General features: G+C 37.9%; 1 protein-coding gene across 1 annotated transcript; it reads right to left on the bottom strand.

Moving 5' to 3' along the window:
- Positions 1-671: 671 nt before the first annotated feature.
- On the bottom strand, positions 672-26,587 carry LOC122362804 (C-Maf-inducing protein-like). The gene is given in 22 exon segments (XM_043264389.1): positions 672-1,053; positions 1,816-1,886; positions 2,666-2,771; positions 3,441-3,587; positions 3,712-3,759; positions 4,024-4,164; positions 5,688-5,804; positions 5,908-6,015; positions 6,170-6,218; positions 7,281-7,307; positions 8,618-8,683; positions 10,065-10,406; positions 10,408-10,434; positions 11,749-11,853; positions 12,221-12,324; positions 12,419-12,499; positions 13,084-13,146; positions 13,452-13,493; positions 14,659-14,820; positions 15,810-15,860; positions 15,948-16,073; positions 25,748-26,587. Coding segments are annotated over 22 exon segments (2,373 nt in total). The 5' UTR covers positions 26,084-26,587; the 3' UTR covers positions 672-999.
- Positions 26,588-27,307: the final 720 nt, after the last annotated feature.

Raw genomic sequence — 27,307 nt, 5'->3', positions numbered from 1 at the left:
ATCTATGTACAACTTAGCTGACGTTGCTAGGTGTTGCGATCTTTACAGAAAATGTTTTAGGCACCATCTTGGTTCAGTATGCTTGACAAAAGTTTTTTAATAAAAGAAAAAAGGACCAGAAAGGGGGGTGGCTCATAAATACAAGTAGTCCCAGACTACTTCCTGGACGATGTTGTCTTAAATAGGGTGTGAAATTAAAACTACACTGTACAATGTGGCTAAAAAAAAAAAAAAAAAAAAAAAAAGAAAGGAAGTGATGAACAGAAACTTTTTTTTTTTTTTGGAGCGAAGCCCCTGAAACGTCCGCATTAAAAATGGGGATTACGCGATTTTCTTTACAAACACACACGTATATGAAAAAGCAGTGTATGGAAAAATATGCTTATTCAAGTTGATAAAAATGATTTTCAGAGCGATAGAGATATAGAGATGAACGTGAACATTGTTAACAGACATATTTTACACCATAAATCTCCGTGAGGGTGCAAAACGAACTCTGAACCGAGAGGACCAAGCACACATGTAACAAGACCAAAAAAAAAAAAAAAAAAAAAAAGGAAGTTGGCTTTCCACACAGGAAGTGATATCAAAACTGTACTGGAATGTGGCTCTGAATATTCAGGCCTTCACCAGACGCTGGTACCACAGGGAAATGTATCCAGGTGGTCTGATGTCTTCTGGAGGGACGAAAAAGGACGCCGGTTATGGGCTAAAACGAGGGACATGGTTCCTCTGAGGGGTCAGGCGAGAACAAGACAGAGAAAAAGTCCCCTGGTGATATCGTTAGAAAGGTTCCTGTGCCGTCTGATGATGTCATGTTTTTGCATTTCGATGCCACTGCGAAGAGCGTCCTCAGACGAGACACTATATGATTCTTGAGCGTTCATGATATCAGAAGGTCCTTGCATGATGTTCCTATAAATACAGTCCTCGTTTCTTGATTATGTTGTTTTGGGATGATGTGTCAGCGATTTCCTGCGTCTATAAATCTCCTCGAGTTCACCACGCCTCCGTGTAGCGAACGTCCACTTCCTTTAGGTTGGGTAGTTTGGCCTGTGGATGGGACCAGAGATAGAGGTTTAGATATTGAAATGTTTAATGTGCGACGTGTTCCCGGTTCAACATCCTCTGTCGTTCCTGGAACAACATTCCTATCAGCCTTATGATTCCTATTATTTCGCTCCGATTTCAGAGTCAAGGCTACGATTGATTGACTGAACCAGGAACATGTCCTGCCTGTGTCAATAACATTGTGCATATGGGCAATAAAAAAACTGGCTGTATGATAAGAGTTAAAGGTGAAGTGTGCATTTTCTGCTCCATTAGAGTCAGCAGACTGTATTGGAAAAGTAAAGAGTGTTGATAATGGCTTGCTGAAGTCCCTCGTCTGCTACTGGCCAGCCGAAAAACGGAACAACAACTGAAACTCAGGCTATTGGTCAAGTCATGTTGCCGTTACCAATTGGTCGCAATGCTTCAATGTTTTGAAAGCACCACTGCTGCACAGTATTTACATTTTCGGGAAAATCTAACTACGAACAACTTTCACTATTATTTGAAATTTGGTGTCTGTTTAATTTTTTTTTTTTACGCATCTTAATGCTTTCTAAGCCTGCATTTATTTGATCAAAAATACTGCAATTTTAAATCTGTTTTTTACATATTTTAGAATTAAATTTTTGGGCTGTGATGCGAAGCTGAATTTTTAGCATCCGCCATTCCAATCATCACATGCTTCTTCAAAAATCTTTGGGACACATGCGATATATTATATTTATATATATATAGGGTCTGTTAGAGTAGACATCTTCTTACCTTCAGGTCCTCATATGTGTCCGCTGTGAGTTTAGTACTGTTCATATTCAGACTGCACAGGCTTTTCATAGCTGTAAGAAAGAGTTGCAATGTGTTAATTATCTTAGATTTTAATTAAAATAGACCATACACTACATATCAGTTACACTCAAAATAAACCCTTAAATGAATAGTTTAAATACATTTTTAAAGATTCAGAGCCAAACAACAAGCAGATGATTGATCATTTGGCTCCAAAAAAGAAAAAAAGCACCATTAAAGCAGAGGTGTGAGGAGCTGGCGAAATTCAAGTGAAAGCTCATAATCTTCGTCTAATGAAAGTCACGTGCTCGTGTTCAGTTGAAAAAAAATGTGCCTTCATACAGATTTGAACCACTGGTATGTTACGTGACTGATTGTGATGACAAATGACATTTGAGATCTATGGTGAAGAGGAATATTTCTGAGCAATGACTATGGCTTCAAAAGACTTGGACTATAGTGCATGAGTCATATTTTATGATACTTTGAAGCTTGACAGTATAAATCACCGTCCACTTTTGTTACGCTATATGAAAAACAGAAGCTCGATGGACTTTGCGTTCTTTTGTGCTCCGCGGCAGAAAGACAGAAAGTCATACTGGTCTGGAAAGACATGACAGAATTTTCATTTTTGGATCAACGATCCTTTTAGGGAAACCTCAACGAGCTTCACAACTGAATTATTACTAGCTAGGATCTGTTATAGATCAAGAAGCTAGAGAATAAATCCAATTATTTTCATTTGAGAAACAGCTGCGTGCGTTTTTTTTTTTTTTACTATTGAGGATGAAAGTAGCTGGATATAAGATGTGTGTGAATGTCTTCTTACAGCTGAGGGAGAGCAGGCCAGCGTCTGTGACTGGAGTCTCACACAAGTTCAAAACCTGAAGACAGGCCAAATGCTCCGATAGCAAACGCAGCCCAGCATCTCCAAACTAAAATAACAGAGAAAACATCAATCAAACCAATAAACCAGACTGAGAAAGGGTTTTAAGAAATTAGCACTTACATTGAGCAAATATGCGTGAAATTGATCAAGTAAGTAAATATATTTAGGTAACACTTTACAAAAAGGTGTCATTTGTTAACATAACTAACACGAACAAACAATGAACAATGCATTTATTACTTTATTCATTAAACGTCACAAAAATACTATCATTCGTTTTTAGCTAACAGTGCATTAACTCACGTTAACAAATTTGTGATTTTAATAATGCATTAATGCTGAAATTAACATGAGCTAAAATTAATAAATGCTGCAGAAGCATCGTTCATCGTTGCTAACTAATGAACCTCATTGCAAAGTGTTATGGACATTTCTAATGTTACGTAAGATTTATATTCATCACAAAATCCTGAAAGAGTTTCTTGAGCAGCAAATCAACATACTAGAATGATTTCCGAAGGATCACGCGATACTGAAGATTGAATAAATGAAGCCTTGCTGAGTATAAGAGACTTACGGACACCAAACTTATTTAACGTATTTATAAAGCATAAAAAAAAAGTTATTTCAGCTCCTAAACTTATAGCTACAAGATTGTTCTTGAGATTTTCTGTAACTGCAGGAGTGAACATGAAAGGAGCAGAAGAAAACAAACCTGGGTGGACCATAGGTTGAGTTGTTTGAGGGATGGCAGTTTGATGAGCTGTTCGGCGCAGGCACTGGTGACGTTGGTAAACGCCAAGCTGAGGTTCTCCAGATTGCCGAAAGAACCAGAGCTCAGCAGACGAGCCAAGTCAGCATCCTACAGTTAAAAAAAAAAAAAAAGAAGAAAACCTTGAAGGAGGATTTTTTGGTAGTGTTTCTTTACGAAAACAACAGCATAATTGATTAAAATAATAAATTGTAATTTACACGAACATGCTTACCGTAGATTTAGAGGGCAGAGTGAGTCGAGTAGGGCCTCCTTTTCTTTGCTAAACGGAGGAAAAAAAAAATTACTAGTTCCGCAGTTTTTAGTTCAAACACCAGGTGGCGCTTGAGAGTCAGCACCATATACGTAGGAAGTCTGTAAATGGGTCACTTTTGTCTTTTTGTGTTAATGGGAGCACTGCGTTAAACCAGGCCTGTGACGGCAGCGGTGACTGCATAATGACCGCCCACCGTACTATCAAAACCTGCGCGTGGCAGTAAAAAAAAACGTCTCGGTGTTGATTTGTGAAATTGGTTTGTGCACTCACCAGTTCTTTAAGCTCCCTCTGTCTGTCGCACAGCTGCTCGTACATGCGCAGGCCGACCTGGGTGCTCTCCAGGGTGGAGATGATCTGTAGCTGAGTGTCCTTGTTCTCTATGATGTTGTACTCCAGCATCAAACACAGGATCTGCACAGCAGACACACAGAGATCACTGCTGTATCCCACATACGGGCTTCCCTGGAGCTTTTTGAACTCTCCGCAGATAATGTATCGAGCTGCCTCGCTGTTTACTTAGGCGGCATCCATACAGAAATGGAAATACGGGAACTATTCCGAAACTGGAAAATGGAGTTAATTTGAATTTGTTGTTAAATCTGCCCGGGTTAATATTTAGCGAAAAATTGTGTGGTTTACTATTGAAATTGCGCGAAATTGTGATTTGCATTTACTTTTTTGACAAAATTTAGCAAAATCTAGCACTCTAAAATTATTCCACTGAAATTCGATGTTAGTACGTTGATAGGCTAACTCTTGGATGCTATAAAGAACACAAAGTATAGCGCATATAAATATTGGATTGAATATTTTAAAATGAGTCTCAAGCCAGTTCATGTTGACACCAGCATAGAACAGTATCATATTGCCCACCCACTTGTTGCTCTTTTCGCATTTGTCTGAATGGAAATGTGAATTTTTTTTTTTGTGGTAAAATAGCGTTTTCGCTGGTAACGCTGTACACAAAGCAGCACTGCACTCACAAATGCTGCTTTATCGGGTATTACAAGCATGATGACATAATGATCTCTGCAGATTAGCATCATGCAAAGGAAGGGTTTGGAATTTTAAAATATAAACCTTTTATAACTCATAATAGAGGTACTTTAAATAAAATCTTAATTCAAAATCTACAAAGGATACAAATAGTCACACTATCTGGACTCTATTCTAGTATAAAACTACAAACTTTGACTCGAAAAATCTAATTAAATTCATCTTTAACTTTTTTTTGTGTGACATTTAACTAAAATCTGTTCATACTACAACAATAGGTAGCTCTGAAATAAAAAAAAAGAACCAACAATGCAACAATTTCTGCAGGTGATTATAAAGTAAACACCAACGAAAATTTCTTGGAAATTTCACAAACAATAACACATATGACCACATCCTAACACTTTGATGATAGTGTGCTGCTAAGCTAACAACTGCTACTTTAGTAAACAATAAATGACCAAGTAAAAAAAAAAAAAAGCAGTTACTGCAGATGGTTTTAGAGAAAATGGAAACATTTGGCAAGAAATGTACTTCATTTTTGTCTGTACAAAAATACAGGATGATTTAAAGTGGAACATGGATTTCTGCTCGTGGATATATTTCAATTTTCTTAATCTACTCATTAGTTTTTCCACAAAAGCATTCATTAGTACCTTGTAAACACAACTTGGTTTGACAGGAAGTTGCACGAAGCTTGCCAATCAGATAAAAACTGCTAATTTTCAGTCTGCTCGTATCATTTTGTGTGCAATATTCATCATATGGTCAGTGAACAGACTGTGGGCGTTCTGAGGACATGCCCTTGAAGGCTGAGACTAGCAAAACTAAGGCTTTTGGAAAAGCATTTGGGCCGAACCATCCATAACGCCTAAAAATGTTACTTAGGTGGGCAGCTCACTACATTCTGGCTCAAAGCAACAGTCGGTCATATGTACCTCCACCATGGTCTGGTTCCCCCGCAGGGCCAAGAGCATGCAGGGTCCCAGTTTATTTTCAGCCAGCGACAGGAGAAATTTCTTTGTCTTGTAGCAGGAACCCATGAGGATGTGGACCTGTGAGGATGAACGGCATTGGTGCATAAAACGTAGATATAGTGACGGGACAATAGACTAAACTAAACGAGACATCTCGTATTTCACGCAAACACTTTCATACCATGCTAGCAAACAGCTCTCCGTCATCATCGCAAGCTACGCCTCCTGGACTGTAGAGCTGGAACCACCCGTCTTTTCCAGAGCGCACGCTGAGCAAACAGGAGTGGACCTGTGAGCGAAAAACACATGCATATACATTCACAATGGCTGAAGCTCAACAAAGCATTGTTTACCAAGTCTACAGTGCCAATATTAAGCAAGCATTCGACTGAAACTGTATGCCTAACAACACCCTTTCTGCAAACAGCAGTTTCCTGTCTCACCTCTTGTCTGGAATCTTCAGCAAACCTCTGAATAACATATTTCAGCTCTCTGTTACGAAAATAAAAAAATCTGTTAGATGGCTAAACACTTTTTAAAAAGTTAAAATTCACCCCTAAAAATTACAATTTGGTCATCATTTAGTTACTTTCATGTTGCTTTAAACTTGTGTGAATAATTTTTTTCTGAACAACAGATCACTCTTTTCATGCAGTTAGAATTAAAAAGGTATTGTAAAAAAAATGTAAAAAAGAAAATGTAAAAAAAAAAAAAAGTTTTATACAAATGGGCTAAAATGACTCTTGGCTTTATTTTTTCATATAGTAGTTTCATGTGATAAACAGGCTAAAATTTTATTTAATATTTGTTATTAATCTTAAATGAGATGCTATCGGTTTGATATAAGAATTGATTCAGACCATTTCTGTACACTGGATGAACCAATTGACTAAAAAGATTAATGATTCATTTCACTTAACTAATCAAAAAACTCTACTTAAGCGAGGCAGTGTGAATGCCAACCGTTTCAGTGAATAAAAAAGTTCCTCAAAAGCTGTCGTACGACTTAAGTGTGGAAGAGCATCACAAAAACTACAAAAGTCTTGTGTTAATTCACAGAGGTTTGAAAAAACAAGAGGTTTGGAAAATAATGACAGAATTTGAATTTTAAGGAACTGTCACTTTAAAGTGTCATAATGACTCAACAATTTTTCAAAATCTCTTAAAGGGACTGTCCACTAAAAAAATGCTAATTCTTTCATCTCTGTTCACACTTATGTCATTCTAAAGCTGCAAGACTTTTGTGCAAGACTTTTTTGTAGAGCATCAAAGAAGAATTTTTTTTTTTTTACAATTATTTATTTTTGTTTTCTCTGTACAATGGACTTCAGTGAGCTCAGTTTATTTATTTATTTTTTTTTTTTTAAAGTTCTTTAATATATAGCATGTTCCACAGAAGAAAGTCTTACAGTCATACAGGTTTGGAACGATATGAAGTTGAGTAAATGATTATACGATTTTAATTTCTGGGTCAAATATACCTTTAACCCGACGTTTAAGTATCTCTCTAAATGGTTATATACGTTACATTAGGGGCAAAACAGAATCACTTACTTTGTGAATTTGGCATGTGCAAGGGCCCTAGAGAAGAGAGCAAAGAGAGAAAACATTGACTTGACTCTGAAAAAGAGTGTCGTCATTCCACATAATTACACAAGTTGCTTTCTGAGTCTATATGTAGGCGTGCTTGCCTCGACACGCATCATGATACAATTTCAAGTCATCTAAAGTGTTCTGCGTGTATGTCTGGGAGGACTTCATCAAATGTTTTTTGCATGTGTTTCATGAGTGCTCTGGGATGAGCCTGGCTGTTGTTAACTTTTTCTAATGAAGGCCTGAAGCTCGGCGTAGCGAACAAACGCAGGTGAGCCCCCCACCTGTGGCAACCGCAGGGCTCTGCAAAAGACCTGTAATGATGCGCTCTGTCCTGCAGGGCCAATTACAGGAGCCACAGAGGATCTGAGAAAGCCTCACCCAATACCCACAATCCCACTGCAGAGCCCTGCTGCTGCTCGCCCACGTCAGTACTCTCCCCTGCACGCTATCTCTCGAGAGACCAGCCCACCGCATGTACACAGAGAGCCCATGGAATCCTTATGTATGCTACATATCCAAAACATGAATTCATATTTCTTCTACCGTTTTCAATTTTACGATTGGTATGATTATTTATGTTTTTGAAAAGCCTCTTACGCTCAACAATTAAAAATAAAGTCAAACTATAATTCTGTTAATTATTACTACAATTAAAATAAAGTTCTAATTTTATATAATTTTAAATGTTAATTATTCCAAAGATGAATTTTAGCAGTTACCATCTTCAGTGAAACATAAACCATTCTAATATGCTGATTTCTTTTTATTATCAGTGTTGAAATTAGTCGTCCGGCTTAATACATCGTTGTATTAATAAATCAGGCTCTTTTGAGCTTTGTTCATTAAATAATCTGAAAAAGTATCATTTATTTGCTATATAGAAATCTTTTGTAACTTAAATCGGTAACAATTCTACATAAGTATTCAGCAGTAGAGCGAGCGGTGCGTTACGGAGTTGATACTTTTGTACATTTTCACATCTTTAAGTGTCAAATGATGCTGGAATTCAACTGAAATCTGGTGTCTGTGAATCAAACTCTTATTAGAAACACTTAACTCAATACTGTGCAACTGCACTAAACAAGTTAAAACTTAACACACAACGATAATTAAACTGAATGGTGTAATTGACACTTCATAATGAGCTAATTGCAGCAGCTGTAATCATAATGGATTACTAATCACGCTGGATTCCATTTGTTTGAGGCCATGGATGTTAGTTAAAACAGGCAGTAAGCGAATGGTTAGGGAGAAAGCAACTGTGAAGAGGATGAGAGTGTAGTAAACGCCCTTACTCTTTCGGAAAGGGGATTGGTTGAAGCAGGCTGGCCAGTGCTGGTCTCCAGTCATCATAGTCTGATCTGCGGAGAGAAAAGGCCAGAGGAGAAATTAGAGATTCTGAGACAGGAAGAGCGAGAACTGGAGAAAATAAAAACTTTATGTAAGATTGGCCGGTGAAAGCTGAGACCTCAGAGGCTCTGCTGTGATCTGCAACCGGAAGGTTCACAAAAGGATCAGGTGAAGCTGGTAAAGCCTAAAAACAGATTCGGTTCAATGAATCTGTTATAAATATGCAGACTTGTTTAAGGTCACTTCTCAGTGTGATTATAGCTGAATCTGCTTTTTTTACGTCCCAAACTGATCGCTTATAAACAACGTGGGACAATTACAGTGTTGGAGAATAACTACAATAGATTTTTCAGTAGCTCTGCTGTTATTAAAATAGCATAGCTTTTTCTGTAAGGTAATTATTCCAACATGCAGCAGTGTTATGCAACAAAACGCTGCATTACACAGCAATACAACGCACAAACAAACTCTAAAATGCTCTACTCTTTCATTCTCAAATAAGGTGGTTCCAAAAGTTTGTAGTGAATCCGTTATCGCTTGATAGTGTTCCAGGAATTCCCTGCATATTCCCAGCATAATATTTTTCAATAAATGACATAGAAAAATGAAGTGATATAATTTCCATCTGCCTTATAAATTTTTTTTGATGTATGTGAGCATATGCAGACAGACAGATGGATAGACCCAAAAATTACCTAAAAAAAGTGCCCCAATTAGTTTCAATGTTGTTAGCAGTGGTGGGAATAATGGTGTAAAATAAACTGTTTTACTAACGGCGTTGTTTTTTTCCAGTAAAAAGTAATCAAACGAATAAGTTTCCCCCGTTATACCGCCTTTACCTTAACTGACCATAAAATGGGTAGTTACTATAATTTATTATAGGCTTACCATCACAGAAACATTAAAATAGTGTAGATTAATGTACAATGTTTTATAATTATTATTTATATTTCTTAATTTAATAATATTTAACATTTATATTAGGAACAAGTTATTTGACATATTTCAATAGTTACTTTCCTAAGTAATTACTTTTATAATGATGTTTACTATTCATGGGAAGTAACTTGTAACTATAATTACTTTTTTAAAGTAACTTGCCCAACACTGCTTGTTAGTAACTTCTAGAGTAACTAGCTACTTTTTCAAAAGGTTAATTTTAATGGATGTACTTTGAAAAAAACATCTGCATTACTAAATGTAAATGTACTTGGTAAGTTCGCCAATTAACATAAAATGAAGTTAGCACTATTTGCTTGACGTCCTGTGATGATGGCAGTCTTCACCTCTACCATGTGGCCAGGACTGACAGCCATTTTCTGCCTAAAGGAACTTTTTAAATCTGGATGGAGGTGAATAGTAACCAAAAGATGAAGGGACTTCCATACTCACAACATCTTAAGGATTAGGGCGAAACATCCCAGCACTCTGTCGGCGTGGGCAGGCAGCTGAATGGACAGGGCATTGAGCGCGGGGCTGACCAGCAGACAGTCGATCAGGTTGGGCTCGCTGTCACCTTCTGCAGGGGCCTTGCGCAGTGTGTTGGTGGTGTTATTGTTGCGCTCTAGCTCTACCAGGATCTCGCTGGAGTTGACGATGGAAGGTGGTGGTGAGAGGGGCAGGGCTGGAGGCGGGGACAGGGTGGTGGTCGGGGGTGGCGTGGGCGGCTCAGGCCGCAGCAGACGCAAAGGCATGGGCGGCTTCCTCTCACTTTGCTGCTGACAACCGTTTGGATTTCTTGAGACTGGGAGAGTTGTCTCGACTTACAAAAAAAATTAAAGAAACAAGACATACTGTTTACCACTTTGCAAATGATTAAATATATTATGTTTAGATTTTTTTTGCTCATCAAGGCTGTATGCATTTCACTAAAATACAGTAAAAACTGTAATATTGTGAAATGTTTTGAGTCGCTTTGGATGAAAGTGTCTGCTAAATGCATAAATTTAACAGTCATTATTTCAATTTAAAAGAATGGCTTTCTATTTAAATATACTTTAAAATGTAATTTAATCCTGGAAATGCAGAATCAAAGAGTCAAATCATTCTTATTTACGGCTCAAGGATCGTTTTTGTCCATGTTGAAAGCAGTTGTGCTGCTTAAAATTTTGATGTGCAAGATTGTGAAGAAATAGGTTCACAACATCAGCATTTAATCAAGACTCTCTTTTCTAACAATGCACAAGTTTGTTACATTTGTTCAGTTAAATGCATCTTCGCTGAATAAAATGATTTTGTAAAAACAAATAAATGTCTTACTGACGTATGTATAAATAAATGTATGTATAAATATATAAATATATAATATAAGAGGATGACAATCAACTTTTCTAAATGTTAAAATCTTCCTTTCCATGTCAATTTGTAAAAAAAAACAAAATAAAAAAACCCCAGCAACTTCATAACAATATTGCATCCACAGAGTTTCAGGCCCTTTCCATGGAAATTGCTATATTTGCATGCAGTCATATACAAAACACCAGATGTTTAATTTGCTACATAGCCACATTATTTGAAAGAGCTTATTTGACTAACATGTAACCATAAGACATCTGATTATGGTAGGATGACAAATGGAATACATGACGTAAACTCATGTAAATGTGTACCTTTAAAATATCCATGAACCGTAGTTACGGAAATTTGCCAAAAAAGCCACTGGAGAGCGAATGAGAGAATTGATCGCAACAAAAGGCCAAAAGGGAGAGGTGCAAGGAAAGCCTAGGGAATGAGCTTTGACATGTCTCACCCTCTCGAGTCTTTGTGAATCATGGAAACTTTTGAAAATAGTTCCTTATTCCTCTCAGGTGGCCGTACCTCGGCACAGATGTTCACAGTGATGACACAAATGGGGTCAGGTGAGACCGAAAATGTCACTACAGCCATGTAATAGTTGTTTATCACAAAAAACTAATGGGCCGATTAAAGCAGGTGGAAATGAAAGCGTGTGTATTTAAGGAAAAATGTAAGAAAACAGGATATGGAGCCGTGAAGTCAGCAAATTCAGAGAAATGTTTCGAGGTCTCAGGGGTAAACTGCATCTCATGGGTTGGAATAACCAGTGAATCGGACGCACCTGTTGATGAACTCCTCGTAGCAAGAGTAGATGGCAGCCAGGCACACCGCCACGAGATTGGGGAGAACCCGAGGATGAGGGCACTGTCCGGTGGGACCATGCATGCTGAAATCATAACATGTAAGAAAAGGTCAGGTTAGCACAGCTTCTGCATCCGAACGCACAGAGAGTGACAGCTAAAAGAAAACAAAGCTGTAACAGGAAGTAAGCGCAGGGCTTGGTCCTAAACAGACCATTAAAATGACACTGTCTGATAGATAAAAGGATGTTACAGTTTGTGTACATATGAGGGCCTGTTCTTTGTACGTAAGTGAGGTGGAGCCAGGATGAGGTAACATTGTGTTTTAACCAGGCGCGATGCAATGAGATTCCAAGCTTTTATCGCTCGCCGCGGTGTCGTTGCTACATAGTTTCGCTTGCACAAGGAAAGTGATGTGTTTGTATTAGAAAAAAAAAAAAAAAACTCACTCACCTGTGAATGAACTTCTTGACCACTTCCATGCCAGCGTTAAGCTCATTCAGAGCCAAAATATACTCCTGAGTAAAGAGACGAAGTCTGGGACATTTCCCAAAGTCCTAGAATGAGAAAAAAAACACGAGGAGACTCGGTAAATGAGGGTGCGGTGACGCGTGATTTCAAAAGCACGACTGATGTAGTGCGCAGACACACCATGTTGTGTTTGAGGATTCTCTGAACCACAGGAGTGAACACTTCAATCACCACCATCGATCGAGGACGCTCCCTACAGTGCTGTGTAGAGGAACACAAAAACCAGTATTGATTAATATGTATATTAATCATCAAAATCATTATGACCAATCCCGTTCTTTAACAAGTACTTGGTAAAGTAATGATATCAGAACTTTTTGGGGATTCTCTGATGAATAAAAAAGTTCTAAAGAACTATTTTTATTTGAAACAGGAATTTCTAAGATAGTAAATACATTTACAGTCACTTCTGATCAATTTATTGTGTCACTTCTTTTAATTTTCTTGGTGGTGTAGCTGGTTTCTGTAAAATGTCAAATGTAAATGTAAAATGGTTTATAATTGGTGCTGTCAAATGATTAATCGCAATTAATCACATAAAAGTAACAAATGTATATACACACAATATAACAGCATATTTTGTAAACAAAAGCTTTAATTTCGGATGCAATTAATTACGATTAATCATTTGATAGCACTAGTTTATATATGAAATAACCATGTGATAATGACAATTGCTTAAAAACAATATTAAAACTAAAACTAAATAAAATAAATATAAAAAAAAGTTTAGAATACTGAACTCAATTGTTCCCCTGAAGAATAGCCAGGATTGTTATATTTACCTTGCAGAAGAATTCACACAGGTCAGGGGGAGGGTGGTTATTCTCCAGCAGGGGTGCGATGGCCTGCAGACAGATTCAAACCATTAGTCACTTGCCCACAGACATGTAGAGTCTTGTTGCTTTTCATCCACATTTTACAGAAGTGCACAACCTTCAGAGAGCACATCTGTGTGTGCCTGTCCTGTTTCTATGGCAGTGCAGTACATTTTCGAGTCGGTTTTATTCTAGAGCTTGTTTCACTGAGCCTTAAGATACATTATGTAACTGCCTTTGTTAGCAATGGTGTTTAACACACAGCCTATATGCATATTTTTTATAAAAAAAAAAAAAAAAAAAAAGGCAGCTTACCACGAATAAAGCTCACTTACCACAATGATGTTCTCATGGTCCTGAGCGCTGAGGTTAGTGTTCTGGGAAGGAAATGACACAAAAAGGATTTGTTGTGAATTCATTGGCCAGTGGTGCCAGAACTAAGTGACTCAACAACCAACAAAGCTTGCTTTTAAAATGTTAATACCCTTCTTGGGATAGCCGGTGTGACTCAATATAGCAATATAGCCTTTTGACCAAAGGCCAGCGAGGGGGCTCTTTTTAGACCTTTTAAAACCTTCTTTGAATTCAAATGCTTGGTATATGTGGTATTCAAAGACATAATCTACATTTGCAAATCAAAGTATGGATGCAACCAATCTGGAAAAGGAGATCTTCGTTCGGTGATGCCATGTTAAAAAAAAGCCTCTAAACTAGACCACAGCAATATGGACAACCACAGGTAATTTTTAACCTAAACACAGACTTGAAATGGAACGTAACACATCAATTCACAAATGACACTCATAACCAGAAATAAAAGCAAAATGCTGCTCGAGTTACGAGTTATAAGATGCCAGCTATACTAGCAATTGGCTGGAAAATAATACATCTGACAAACTTAATGTGCTCAATGACAAAAGTGCATAAATGCATAAAAATATATTTCTATCAACAATTACTGTCCTAATTTAAGAGCCAAGTTTATAGAATATTCTATTCCTTAGATATGATTAGAGGTATTGAAAATTATTTTTTTTTCCGTTTCAATATTTATATAATAAATTTGTATATACATTTCCTCACATGGAACAATACATAAATGATATAAATATATGTAATGTTTACATTACAATAATGTTTACATTACAATAAATTAAACTCTGTAAAATTTGAATTCCTATTCGATCATTTTAATTATAATTTAATAAACGCAAACCAAACATTTTAATTAAATAAAAATCAAAGATTGAAAACAAAATAAAAATCTATTCTATTTTAGGAAAACATTTAACAAATCTGCTACTTCTCAATGAGCAAAGTGACTCTATAAATTTAAAATATGTTTTCTTTTTGGTTTCAGGGTTGAAGTTGCCCACAGCACGTGCTACGTGCCAAAGTTTTGGGTGGAAACACAAGTATGAGCAATAATAAGTAAAATAAGTAAAATGCCTTAGCAAGCGCTATTAATAAGCTTTACACTCCTGTCAAATGAAATGAATTAATAACTAGCCTCTTCACCAATTAGATGATGATGTGACGTACCTCAGCAAGCAGGGTGGAGATGATGTGCAGTGGAGCCTGATGAATGGATTCGTCCTGCAGGGGTGAGGTGAGGGCCATGTCCACCAGGGCCCTGATCTCCTTCAGAACCACGTCCCAGCGGCTGGGGTTATTCAGAACCTTGCGGTATTTGTAGATCTTTTTCTGCAGATTAGTCAGACAACTCAGATTGCACACACCTGCCTTTTACCAAATGGGACTAACAGTAATGAAACTGGCACATATTTTACCACCATAATGTAGTAGTGGTCACATATGATAACTGCTTTTGAACTACATTACAGTGTGGATTACCTCACCAAATCTACTCAGAAATACGCTGTGGTGAGCAGGTTTGGAGCTTCAGGGTTTAAAGTTTTGATTTCCTTCCATTTTATAGCCCTCGTGCACGGATTTTTGTTGAACCACAGGCACTTTTCTTAAAACAAAGCACTCTTTTCACACTCTCACTCAATAAATCTGTCTACTAGCAATGTCCCATAGTCAATGTGTCTTTTTTAAACATCACGAAGGCTTCCTCTGCATCTCAAAATATGGAAACTTATTGACTGGAAACTTGACACACAAAAAAAAACGATGCTCGGAAATTATATTTACTGTTTCCTCTATACACATTACATCTCGTATTTCATATCAAGCACACTTCTCACTGACACGGCTGTCTCCTTGGCAGCAAAGTATTACATTTCGATAAATAGGTATTGGTTTGTAATGGAAATAACGTACAAGTTGTAACAATCTCTCATAATAATACTCAGATAGTTTACAGCTACATTCTTCCTTCTAAAAACTTAAAAATAATTGCCAACCAAGTATTAACTTTTGATTAATCTTTATTGAGGCAATATTGTTAATGTTGTAAATGACGCCACAGCTGAGGTGGTAAACAGTGTAGTCTTTGAATGCAATAACAATCAACTGATTTATGACGATTTCATTGTTTCATTCAACAGAGTGAATGTCACGTAACAAAAAGAGTATTAGAAATCAACCCTTGAAACATCAAAGTGCCCATAGTTGAAGAACCACCCACTTACGCACACTTATAAAAGCATACTCTCACTAAAACGATGCAAAATGTCATTACACCGATGCTTTTTGCAAGTCTAGTCTTTCTGGATGTGTGACCTTACCTTCCACTGTATCGAGTGAAACCACTGGTCCCGTAGATAGCTGTTAGCAGCCTATGAGTGCACACAAACATGCGCAAAATGAGTCAGAGTGTAAATCTCACAATGAGTGTTATGAAACCTTGAGGGGGCCGGAGGTACCTGCAGGAGGACTGTCCCTCCGGGGAAGCTTAGCTGGACACAGTATTTGGGGGCATTGTCCCAGGATAACAGCTGTAGGTCCTCGATAGTGCTGTAAGACAGAGGGGCCTCCATGTATCCTGTGGGCTACAGAGACAGGAAGAAACATGTTCACATTTGCAGAAAACTTTCTGAGCTTTAACACCATCATGTACCACACTGTCAAACTTAATGAAAGCTCCGTGGCGTCATGAACGGGCGGTTGTATTATTTATTAATCTGCAATGTGAATAACACGATGATTGCTCTCTGAATGTCATGATACGCCTTTGAAGTTGCACTGAACTCTTGACTTGAATATCTTCAAGCCAGTGTCATCCACAAATTCACGCAAATTATTTCAAAAGGTCAGTAATGAACAAGGCACAACGTGCAGTCTACATCATCCATTTGCTATGACTTGTATTTTAATTTTATTAATAAAATTAGATTAATTTAAATCATCAGTTTACCCAAAAATTGTCCCATGATTTAGCCATTCTAGGTATATAGGACTTTCTCTTTTAGATAAATACAATCGCTGTTTAAATAAATTCTTGGCTCTTCCGAGCATTATAATAGCAGTAAATGGGGGTTGAGATTTTTGGAGAAGTCCAATAAAGTGCATTCATTCTTCATAAAAGGTGTGCTCCTCATAGGTCCCAGGGGTTTGATGAAGGAAATCAGCAAAGCAAGGCATTAGTGTTTGAAAAATACCCAAATTTAAAACTTCCACTAACTGTTGTGTGCATGTTCGCGAGAGAATTGCATTCCAGTGGATGACGTACAGCAAAATAAAAACTCTAGGCTTATATCGAGATCCTCGTTTTAATTTTTTTTTATTTACTACAAAAGCCTCATTTTGTGACTGCTGGTTGTTTTTTCACTCTCTCTACTGTGTTTTTATGTTCATCACATTCACCTACATCTCACGCCATCCGCTGGAACGTCACTCTCTCAAGCATACAGCTGTTAGCAGAAGCTAGAGACTGCAGTTTACAATTTTTCTTATATTTTTTGCACAAATGCATCGATTCACTTCATAATGCCTTTCCCCCCAGACTTTCAAAATCTCAACAACCATTCACTGCCAAATCTTGGAAGAGCCAGGATATTTTTTTAAACATAACTCTAAATTGTATTTGTCTGAAACAAGAATGCCTCGGATACACCTAGGATAAATCATGGAGTAATTTTCATTTTTGGGTGAACGATCCCTTAATTACATACACAAAATAGCACCAATTTGTATACTTATTTAACACATTTCAAAATACTTTTTAAAAGTATTTCGCAATTAAGCATGATAACGTGTGGCATCACTGTTCTTGACATTGTTCATTTGACATTAGATTACGAATAAAGAAATTAAACTAAAGGTGGGTTCTGACTGGCTGACTCTTCAGTGGCATTATCATTATAAATTGCATCCAGATTTCCATTCTAAGAATTATGACGACTCTCAAACCTTCGTAGTTACACTTTATCTTTATCTTGTTTGGTGTGAACGGGCTTTAACTCTCATGCGGTTCTCCATTTGAGCCGCAAATTTGCAGCGAATTTAAGGTTCCCCTTCGTAATCTTTAGATGGCTGTGGGAGCTTCTTCATTTTCAATATTTGTCACACATGAGTCTGCTGTAGCTCATTTCTCAGTTCCACTCCTGAGTGAAGTGTTGATGGTCACATGACCTCAAATGTCAACAGGCTGTTCCCCATCTCCTTCCCTCCACAATAGCACACTGCGGCTGTTCCTTTATTAGCCGCCCTCCCTCCTCCGCAGCCCGGCAACAGGCTCTTCCGTTATTAGCGACGCCCTCCCTCGGCTTCTTTGCACAAACAGGCTATTGCTTTATTTGCGCTGCTCTCCCTCTAGACTCAAACCAAACCACAGTTCCTGTATTTGTGTCAGCCACCCAGTTCAGCAGAGCAAACAAGCTGTTCCTTTCTTTGACTCATTCTCTTTGCGTCTCTCGCTCGCTCAAACAAACAGGCAGCTCGTCCCTCGTATAACCGAATGTAACAGGCCTGTCTTTTATTTACATCCCCCACTCTTAGGTGATAGACCAACTGGCTGTTCTGCAGTGGAGGTCCAGCCCCTCTGCTACAGATTCGAGATGGCTGATTTTGGTTTTCTGTTTAAGAGTCCATGTGATAAGTATCTATTAAACGATATCTAATTTCTCAGGTTATCAATCATGAGTCTGCTAGTAGGCCTGTGTATGTTGGGAGACATGCCACGCATTGAGCAAAACAAAGGCCTGAGGTGGCAGAAACCCAGATAAACAGCTAAAGTCTACTTGTCTCTCATAAAATCAAGGTAAATGTATCACCACTGGGGTATATATTTATATATATATATATCTGCAGCAGGGTAAAAAAACTCTTTAAAGGTTGTCATAGCTACAGTATCCTGTATGACGATGTGACATGTGAACTTGCGCCGAGTTTGACGTTCCATCTGCTTATCTTTGTGTCACTCTCTGTCCTCTCTCTCTCTCACATGCGCTATCTGTCCTCCTTTCCACTTCTCCGTTCCAAGAAGTCCTCGATTCTTTCTTCCTTCGTCTCATTCAGCCTGTTTTTCATGGTGCAATTCTTCCTTAAGGAGGAGTTGAATAGCTCTCCTCTCACCATTGCTATGTTGCCATGGAAACAAAGAGATGAAATAGAGACATATGTTTTTTTTTTTTGTTACCAGGGAGATCCAGATGGAAAACGATGTGGAGAAAAACATCAGTGTGTTCAGGTGGCGTTTCTATAACTGACAAACTGATCTCGGAGTGCTCCTGTTAGGGCTGCACCAACTAAACTGTGAGGAACCACAGCAAAAGCGATTTCTCAGCTTATATCATTGTTTGAAGAGCTGTGTGGCAAGGTAGATATGTATATTAGTGATAGACAGATAAATCAATATTGGGTCATGTGAGATGGTCATAACAGCAAATAACTCTTTCGAATGACTGATTAAAAATGTTCTAAATTGTCCCTTGTATTAGATCCAAAAATCGACCAAATACAAAACTTCTGCTAAAAACCAAAAACTACTAAAGTATTTATGAAGTTAATATTCAATATACTTTTAAGACAATTCATCTCTAGGCCTAAAATTAAACTGCATTAGACTATAATTGCATATATTTTGGAAACATGTCAATTAGCTCCCTATTTATTGATATCAGCTTCAGACAGTTGAAAACCCATAATGGTTGACCGCTAATGAATATTTAATTAATATTGTGTGAGCTGAGATATGACTACAATTGCTCAAAATATGTTATGTTTTTAATCATTAATTTAGCTTATTTTAATTACAGCAAATGATAAATACTGCAAGAACTACATTTATTTTACATAATATTTTTTAAAATACAATTTTTAAAGTTCAGGGAGCTTTTTTAATTACTTTTATTCTTACCAAGGCTACATTTATATAATCCAAAAACTTTAATACTTCAATTATTACAATCTAAAATAACTATTTCCAATTTTTAATACATTTTAAAATGTATGATGACAAAGATAATATTCTCAGGAGCCATTCATCTAGTCTTCAGTGTAACATGAACACTAAAAAAAAAAAAAAAAAAGATATTTTTTTAAACTGTAATACATTTTTTCAGGATTAATTTGATGAACAGAATTTATATCTAAAAAGACCTAAATCTTACTTTTGAAAGTCTTTTCAGTTACTTTTGATCAGTTTGACCATTTATTTTTATTTTGCCAAATCTCTCCATTTATTGATATCTTGCTTGCCCCAAACTTTTAAACAGTAATGATATGATAATTATTAATGACAGAAATCACTGCCTAACTGAAAAAAAAAAAAAAAAAAAAATTACCAAATCATAAAATCTTGACATTTCACATGCTTTTGCATAACTGTTCAAGCATATGCAAATTGTGTGAGTAATTTACTGCATGGGCATGTAAAAACTGTGACAATGTGTTCTCTCCCAAAGTAAACATGCCTTTTTCCAGCTAAACTCTTCACCCATGACATATTAACAGCAAACCATTGCAGGCCAAGAGGAGGAAGCCAACGCAAGCCAGGAGGAAAAAAAGTGTCTCCAATCAGTAGAGCCAACTGCAAACTAGAGTTCACTTGGTGATCTAGTTTGTGTGCATCTAAAAAACACTAAAAGCAACAGAGAAGCTCAGTTACTGTACAGACAGACATGACTGCCTGCCTACACGCTCTATACAACACTAAATTCCCAAAGACAGCTGGCTTCAATTAACACCACATATCTCTTAATATATACACATACATGGACAGCAGTAAGTCACGCAAATACAAAGAACACACTTATGTCTTGATACGTGGCTTGCACATGTGGTGCTTGGACTTGCATGCAGTTGAAAACAAAAACACATTTCTTGTGAAACCTAGTCCAGAGAAATTCTCAGTATGATGCAACTGACTATGGTATGCGAAGTTTAACACAGCCAAAATAAAGTTCAAGTGAAATATTGGGTTTAAAACTGTTTAGGCATGTCAAATCACCATCCGGTGGAGTTAGCAACCTTCAGATGATGTGGCTGGCTGTTCTTCAGCCGTGCGGCTATCTAGGGACAGAACTAGTTTTTCATTCAGTGGGCTGAATAGGCCAAATTTCAGATTACCGTCATCCATTCATGCGTCAGCCTAACCACAAATTTGATGATCGGAGATAGTTTATGCGACAAAAGGAAATTTGGCAGCTTGTCAACATTACGGATGTGGCAACTTCAATTCTGTTTTAAAACCTCAACACCCAGCAGACTAAAAAGCTCACACCTATTCAACAACTGATATCATATGATACAACCATTACTTTAATTACATGGAGTAACCCTATTACATTAAGAAAATAAAAGCGTGCAAGTCTGTTGCAAAACAGTTAGCTGTACATCCTTGTCAGTGTATGTAGAAGTTGACTGGTCTCTTGTTGTTTCTGAGAGAATATGTGCGACAGATGCGGAAAGCTTTGTCATTACTCCGTCATTCCATTTTTACTTTCACTTTCTGCATAGGGAATTGTTTCACTAAGATTAAAACTTTGAACATTTTTGCTTGTGTGATATCCATCGGCTCACCTTCACGGTTTAAAACAACAGAAATATTTCCAACATCGCGACGTAACCAATAACCCCCCTTCCTCACCACCATGTTAAAAACTTACTAGAATGATTTCTAAACTACACAGACTAGATAAGCGTAAGCGGTACCATGCGGTTCTCTGGCAAGTCCATATCCCCTTGGAGGGGGGACGTTGGAGTGAACAGGGCACGTGGGTGTCATCATGTAGTTGTTTGGAATGCACTTGGTGAAGGGAGTGATGTAATTTCCTCATTATCTTCAGCTGGCATGTTTTCATGACCACGCAGTGTTAGCACTAAGCAGATTCGCTGATGGACACCGGCATTAAAAACAAAAAAAAAAAAAATCCAACTTACTTTATATTTTAAGTTCTATACATATTCGTTTTTATATATTAGCATATTTAAAAAAAGATTTTAATTGCATGTTTATTTGCAACAGTTACAATAAAACAATAAAACAAAAGACAATAAAAAGACATTTATGACATTAAAACAGTGACATCTGCTGACAGAGACTGTGCTGTGTTGTCATGGGAACATCCCAGCTGAAAATAATGAGGAAGTTATATCACTCTTTTCGCCAAGTGCATTCCAAACGACTACATTATGACATGCAAGTGCCCACTCCAATGTCCCCACTCCAAGGATAGGGATGATCACTTCCATTTAGAAGAGAACCATACGGTAACTATACATTTACCTTCTCTACATAGATGAGAGTTATTGCTGGCTGGAATATAAATTTCAATTATCATAATAATTATGTATGTACATATATATGTATATGTATATAAGTGTACATTAAGCTAACTTTTTAGAGTGGTTTAAGCATTCACTAAAACAATCCAATTGTTAGCTAGAGTTTGTTGGAATCAAAAATGTTGGGAATCCCATTCCAGGATGCCATTAAACTGCCCCGAAGCTGATCATGTGGACGGCCCCAGACAAAGCCCTATACATTACATCTGGCACTCTCAAATGAAAATATCTCCAAAATATTTCATCAACATGGCTCCACTGCTTGTTCCGGATGAATATGCATTCCTACCATTTAAAATTGGGTTTTAAGTCATCTCTACGAAACGCAGTGTCAACCAGTTGCATTCATTCATTCAAGCATACAGCAACTATAATGATAAACCGCTACAATATCAAGACACAAACAACCCAGTACACGCAAAACAATTAATCTGAAACCCTGCCAGTGTTTGAAAATGTCCTCCTAATGGCTTTTCTGTGCTACAAAACAAAGCCAGCTCCTACATCTCAATTACAGAGCATATTTGGATGGTAGCCGAGGGGATCTCAGGGAGCCACGATAGTTTATGTGCCCAGTCATCACCATAGCCCTGTTTGTTTACAGCAGAAAGCCCAACAGTACCGTTAAAATGGTTTGTTATAAGTGTAACCCATCCCCCCGCCCCAGACCTGGTCATATTTAGCTGAACTCATCACAATCAGACTTGTTCAGCTTTAGTCATCAGAGTTCAAAATGCGATGACTCCAGACATGAACCATACCGTACGGAGTTGCGTTTGTTAACATGTCCAGAATATCATTTCATATGTACTCAGGTGTTCAGAATCTAACCCAATCACAAAATAGCAAAACACACAACCTAAAAACAGTCTTGCACCTCTCGCCTTTCTATGCATTGTTTATACAGAGGACGTGTTATGATCTATACGGGCTGTCTCATCTGGTACTTCATCTAATTAACAGGACCTGACTTGAACAGCAACTATAGTCTGCAACACAAACAAAATGGTGTGCTTGAGGGCATCGGCATAAATGTGCCTTTAGAGGTAGGGCTTTTGAAGTCTTTTTAACGAAAGAGTGACAGGAAGTATTTATAATGGCTTGCTGTTACGCAAATATGATTTAGACTCCGAGAGCTTAGAGACGAGGTGACTCACATCTTTCATATCTTCTAGTGAGATCATTTTCCACAGAGCTGACTACACTTATCGAAAATGTGCTATCAAAATGCCAAATGTTTTGTCTTCACTTAGCACACGAGTTCGTAAGAAAAATCGAAGGAGAAAAAAAAAAAACCCTGGAATCTTCAGGAAATGAAGGCATTTATCGTCGGACAGGCGTCATGTGCTACATCTACAAAGCAAACGAGGTCAAATATTTTAAGAACATGTGAGCAAGATAATGTCATTCAACCCAAATGACACCTAGTGAGGTCTGTGCTGGGAAAAACACCAGGTGAGGAAACCAAACCATCCAAATCGAACAATTTATAAACAACGTCAACAATAAGCCCTTCTGTTGATATACTGACCTCTTTCTGAAGCGCAATGCTTCGATGCACAGTAGAATCACAAACAGGTTAGTCTTTGCCAAAAGAGACCATTAGCCACAGACAACTACCTCCATTAGCTTCGGTCAACTGAACACGGGTCACTAGCTAAACATCTATTAGAGACCTTGCAACTGTAGTAGAAAACCAATACTGAGCGACAGGGCCGTCAAAGTATCCAAACTTTTTTTTTTTTTTTTACTCCGTAAACACTTCCAAACGACAAACCTCTGCAAAACGACCACATATAGCTGCAAACATAAACATACGCTCTGTGTTTGGCTTGGGTTAATCTCAGCTAGCCTCCGAAATCCCGAGGGCCTCTCAGTGTCAGCGGCTGAGCTTCATCCGACAGTCAGACCGTTGTTAAACAAGCAATCTAATTCATTCTGAAGCGTTCATTTCAGGAAGAAGTCAACGGCTAATTCGATCATATCAGAACGATGAAATATAGCTGTAAAATTTAAACCTTTAATTTAATCAGCCATTTGACGATGGCATCCTGCGAGGATGTCTTGAACGAAGAGGCTCTCTGCGAGACTCCATCGGCACATCAGGAAAACGATTTACTCATCCAAAACGGGGTAAAATATGACTGTCCTCTCCACATGCAAACCAAACGTCGATGAATAACGGGTCACTGACCGTGCAGTTTCGTGTTTTCGCTTTTTAAAAATAACCGCCATTGAGTGGATTCCCAGAAATCTCCCAGGTGGGTGAATCCATTGTGACCGTGACACTACTTTTCCATATATAAGCCTCTTGAGCAGCAATTAAGATGCATGCAGTGATGTTTTTAAATATCTTAGCATCAGATGAGGCTTAAAATCATCAGAGAAGTGAGTAAACATCAGCGAGGAAAATAACAGGAAAATAGGACACGTGGACAAAATGTGATTTGATATTCAGCGTCTAAAACATCACCTCCACTGACTGACACATCTAACGTAATCTTTTTGCATGTGCAAAACACTCATATTACTTTAAGAAATATTCCCAATGTAAGTCACTGGCTGAGTCTGTCGGGGTCCCTGGGTTTTTACTGGTTGAAAACCCCTTGCGAACAACTGAATTATTTTTTTTATTTATGATTCTCTCTCCAATAAACTCTGACATTATGTCATTATGACATTTGGAAATGACAACTTACAAGTTAATGCATTATTAAAATGATATTTGCATCACGGTAATTCCACGTTAGACTGCTTTTGTGTGCCTCGTGAACATATGTCAACAGTGGCTTTAAAGAATAGCTGACACGAGCTTTCACTGTTTGTTTTTACAGCCAACACCTCCTTGATATTAGCAAACACACACCTTTAGATTGAAATGGAAATTAATGCTAGCACTTTCTCTCTCTGAATATTTTTAGATTTTGCTCGACATAGGCTACTTTATTAATAGCATTGCAATGGTCCAAAAGGTAACAGTAACGTAATATTGCGAAACTATTCCGTCTTAAATTTTCTGAAATAAACAATCTTACTGTTACCTGAATGTGACTTTGAACATATTCAGATAACAGGAAACACATTATGGAAAACTTGATTTCTATAGAAATATTAGGATGCAGTTCTCTTTGTAAAACACACTATAGTGACCTTGTATGGTTTATTGTAAATAAACGGTTAAAGCCTAATAGCTTTATCCATACACAAGATACACTAAAATTTTGGGATTTTGTTTAAGGTGGTGCAATGCTGTTTCTTTACCCTTAAACACAGCCTTTTCTTTAAAAAAAAAAAAAAAAAAAAAAAGTACTTTCTGTGGAAATTAAATAGGCCCTAATTGCATAGACGACCGTATCAAAATAACAAATCGTCATACATAAACCAGGAAAACGGGAAATAATTGAGAGGAAGCTGTTAGGGTGTTATGATTATGACGTCACGGTGTGTTTTTAGACCCATTTCGAAATACATCCGCTCGATATGATGCATTTTTTCGACTACGGGTTTCATTTTCACGAATCATACGTTCCCTAAACGATCTACATTTTCGAAACCGTGTTGTTTTTTGGGATGATGCATCGTTTCCTGATAAACGCCATTCATAAAAATAATAAAGTCAGATAATTTTATTAATTTTCTTCCATTTCTAAATGTAGGAACGGCAAACAACCCATTAAAATTATTTAGGATTTTGCCAATTTATTTGATTTTAATTAATATTTCGTGCTTTGGTACTGAAGCCTACTGAACACTAAACGTTACGTATTTTACCTTCGCTGTCTAACTTGCCATTACGTGTCCAATATTTGTTGCGCTTCCTACTTCGCACATAACGAACAGGCTGCGTACTAAATACATTGAACACAATAAAGATAGAGTTTCAAACATGGCCATTGAACAGCCCCACGTCGAGGCGACCCTGCAGAGCGTCTCTTACCGTGGCAGACACCAGGCTGCTGTCCGTCAAGGTGAGGTGGTGCGGCTCCCACCTCCGTAAAAATTTGGAGGTGAGGAGCTTACTGAGGAAGGTCCGCGGGTGCTTGACCACGCACACCTGGATGTCCCCCTCCTGGAGCAGTTTGTATCTCATGCCGCTGCTGCTGTGTAGAAGGCTCCTCTTGCTGCAGGGCCCCGCTTTGTGATTATTATTCCCCTCCGGCGGCGGCGGCGGCTGCTGTGCGGACATTTCCCCCAGCAGAGGCTTGCTCTCTTCGGACGGATAAAACTGATTGTTGTGCAGCTCGTTTCCCCCGCCGCTCCCGTTAAAATCCATGATTCCCCTCAGCGAAAATCGACGGCGTTGAATCAGATCAGGTGGCTGTCTTTTGATTTCGAGGCCGAATAATGGTCGTTCCGGTGTTTGGCATATAGAGGCTCACGCGATCCACCGTGACTCGACCTCAACAGCGTTACGGAAAAGTCAAGGGTCGGCGACGGCGAGGATTGAAGCCATTAAATAACCCCGTCAAGACGAGGAAGGTTCGATGAAGTATAATGTCTTTCCTTTGAGCGTCGCGAGCTATTCAATATGCTCGAGCCATTGTCGTATCCGTTCCGTCTCTCTCCGCTGCATAGTATTCCAGTCTTCCTGCTGCGAATATAAAACAACCAGGTACAAAATCCACGCTGCGTTCAATTTTATTTGTTCTTCAGATGCTCGGAGTCATGGTTCCCTTTTCTGTCTTTTTTCCTCCCTATCTCGGCGGAGGAACCGAGTGCTTCGACGGGGCTGCGTGTGGATTGGTCCCGGCTCGTTCATGTGATACCGGAGTGACGTCAATGGGGAGGCGAACGGATGCGCGTCTCTGTTTGATAGGGAGCGCGCACTTCCCTTCTCTCGAGCAAAATGGTGAAAAGAAAGAGGGCATATGGCAAACCGTTTTAGCATTTATAGCGTCGAGTTTACGTTGAAAATACTAGTTTTTTTTCATTTCTCGAGTGCAGTGGAAGTCTGAGAGTATACCTTTAAATTTCACACTAGGAACTAAGCCTTTATACTAAAATAATAGTGGTTAGGCTTTGACCTGTTAGCTATTTGTTTCTGTTGTTAAATCGCACAAATAGTGAAATGGAGGAATATTCTGGGGTGTTTCTTTTTTTGTGCAATTATTATTATTCATTTTAGTTAAGAAATACTAATAAATAAAGTAGAATACTTGTAAATAAAGTACTCAATATAATAATAATAATAATAGTAATAGTAATCCAAATCTATCTATTCAGTTAAATTCATTGTGTGTTTAATACTAGAGTACTAGTTAGTAGTAGAGTAGTAGAGTAATACTACCTTTACTCTATTCCGTTTACTACTTACTGAGTACATTCATCCCGTTTTATAAATCTCACTTTTTTTACATATCTTACTTCAATGTTTTAGCTATTTTCAGATTAGGTTTTAATGAATATTGGAAAATAAAATAGTAAAACAAGTTTAATTTAAAGGCAACATTAAAACGGCTTGCCATATTGGATGCAGAGTTTATGTCATACTGTCATT

Source organism: Puntigrus tetrazona, chromosome 18 (genome assembly GCF_018831695.1).
Source record: "Puntigrus tetrazona isolate hp1 chromosome 18, ASM1883169v1, whole genome shotgun sequence".
In the NCBI taxonomy this organism is placed as follows: Eukaryota; Metazoa; Chordata; class Actinopteri; order Cypriniformes; family Cyprinidae; genus Puntigrus; species Puntigrus tetrazona.
This window is presented reverse-complemented; position numbering and strand designations above follow the sequence as displayed.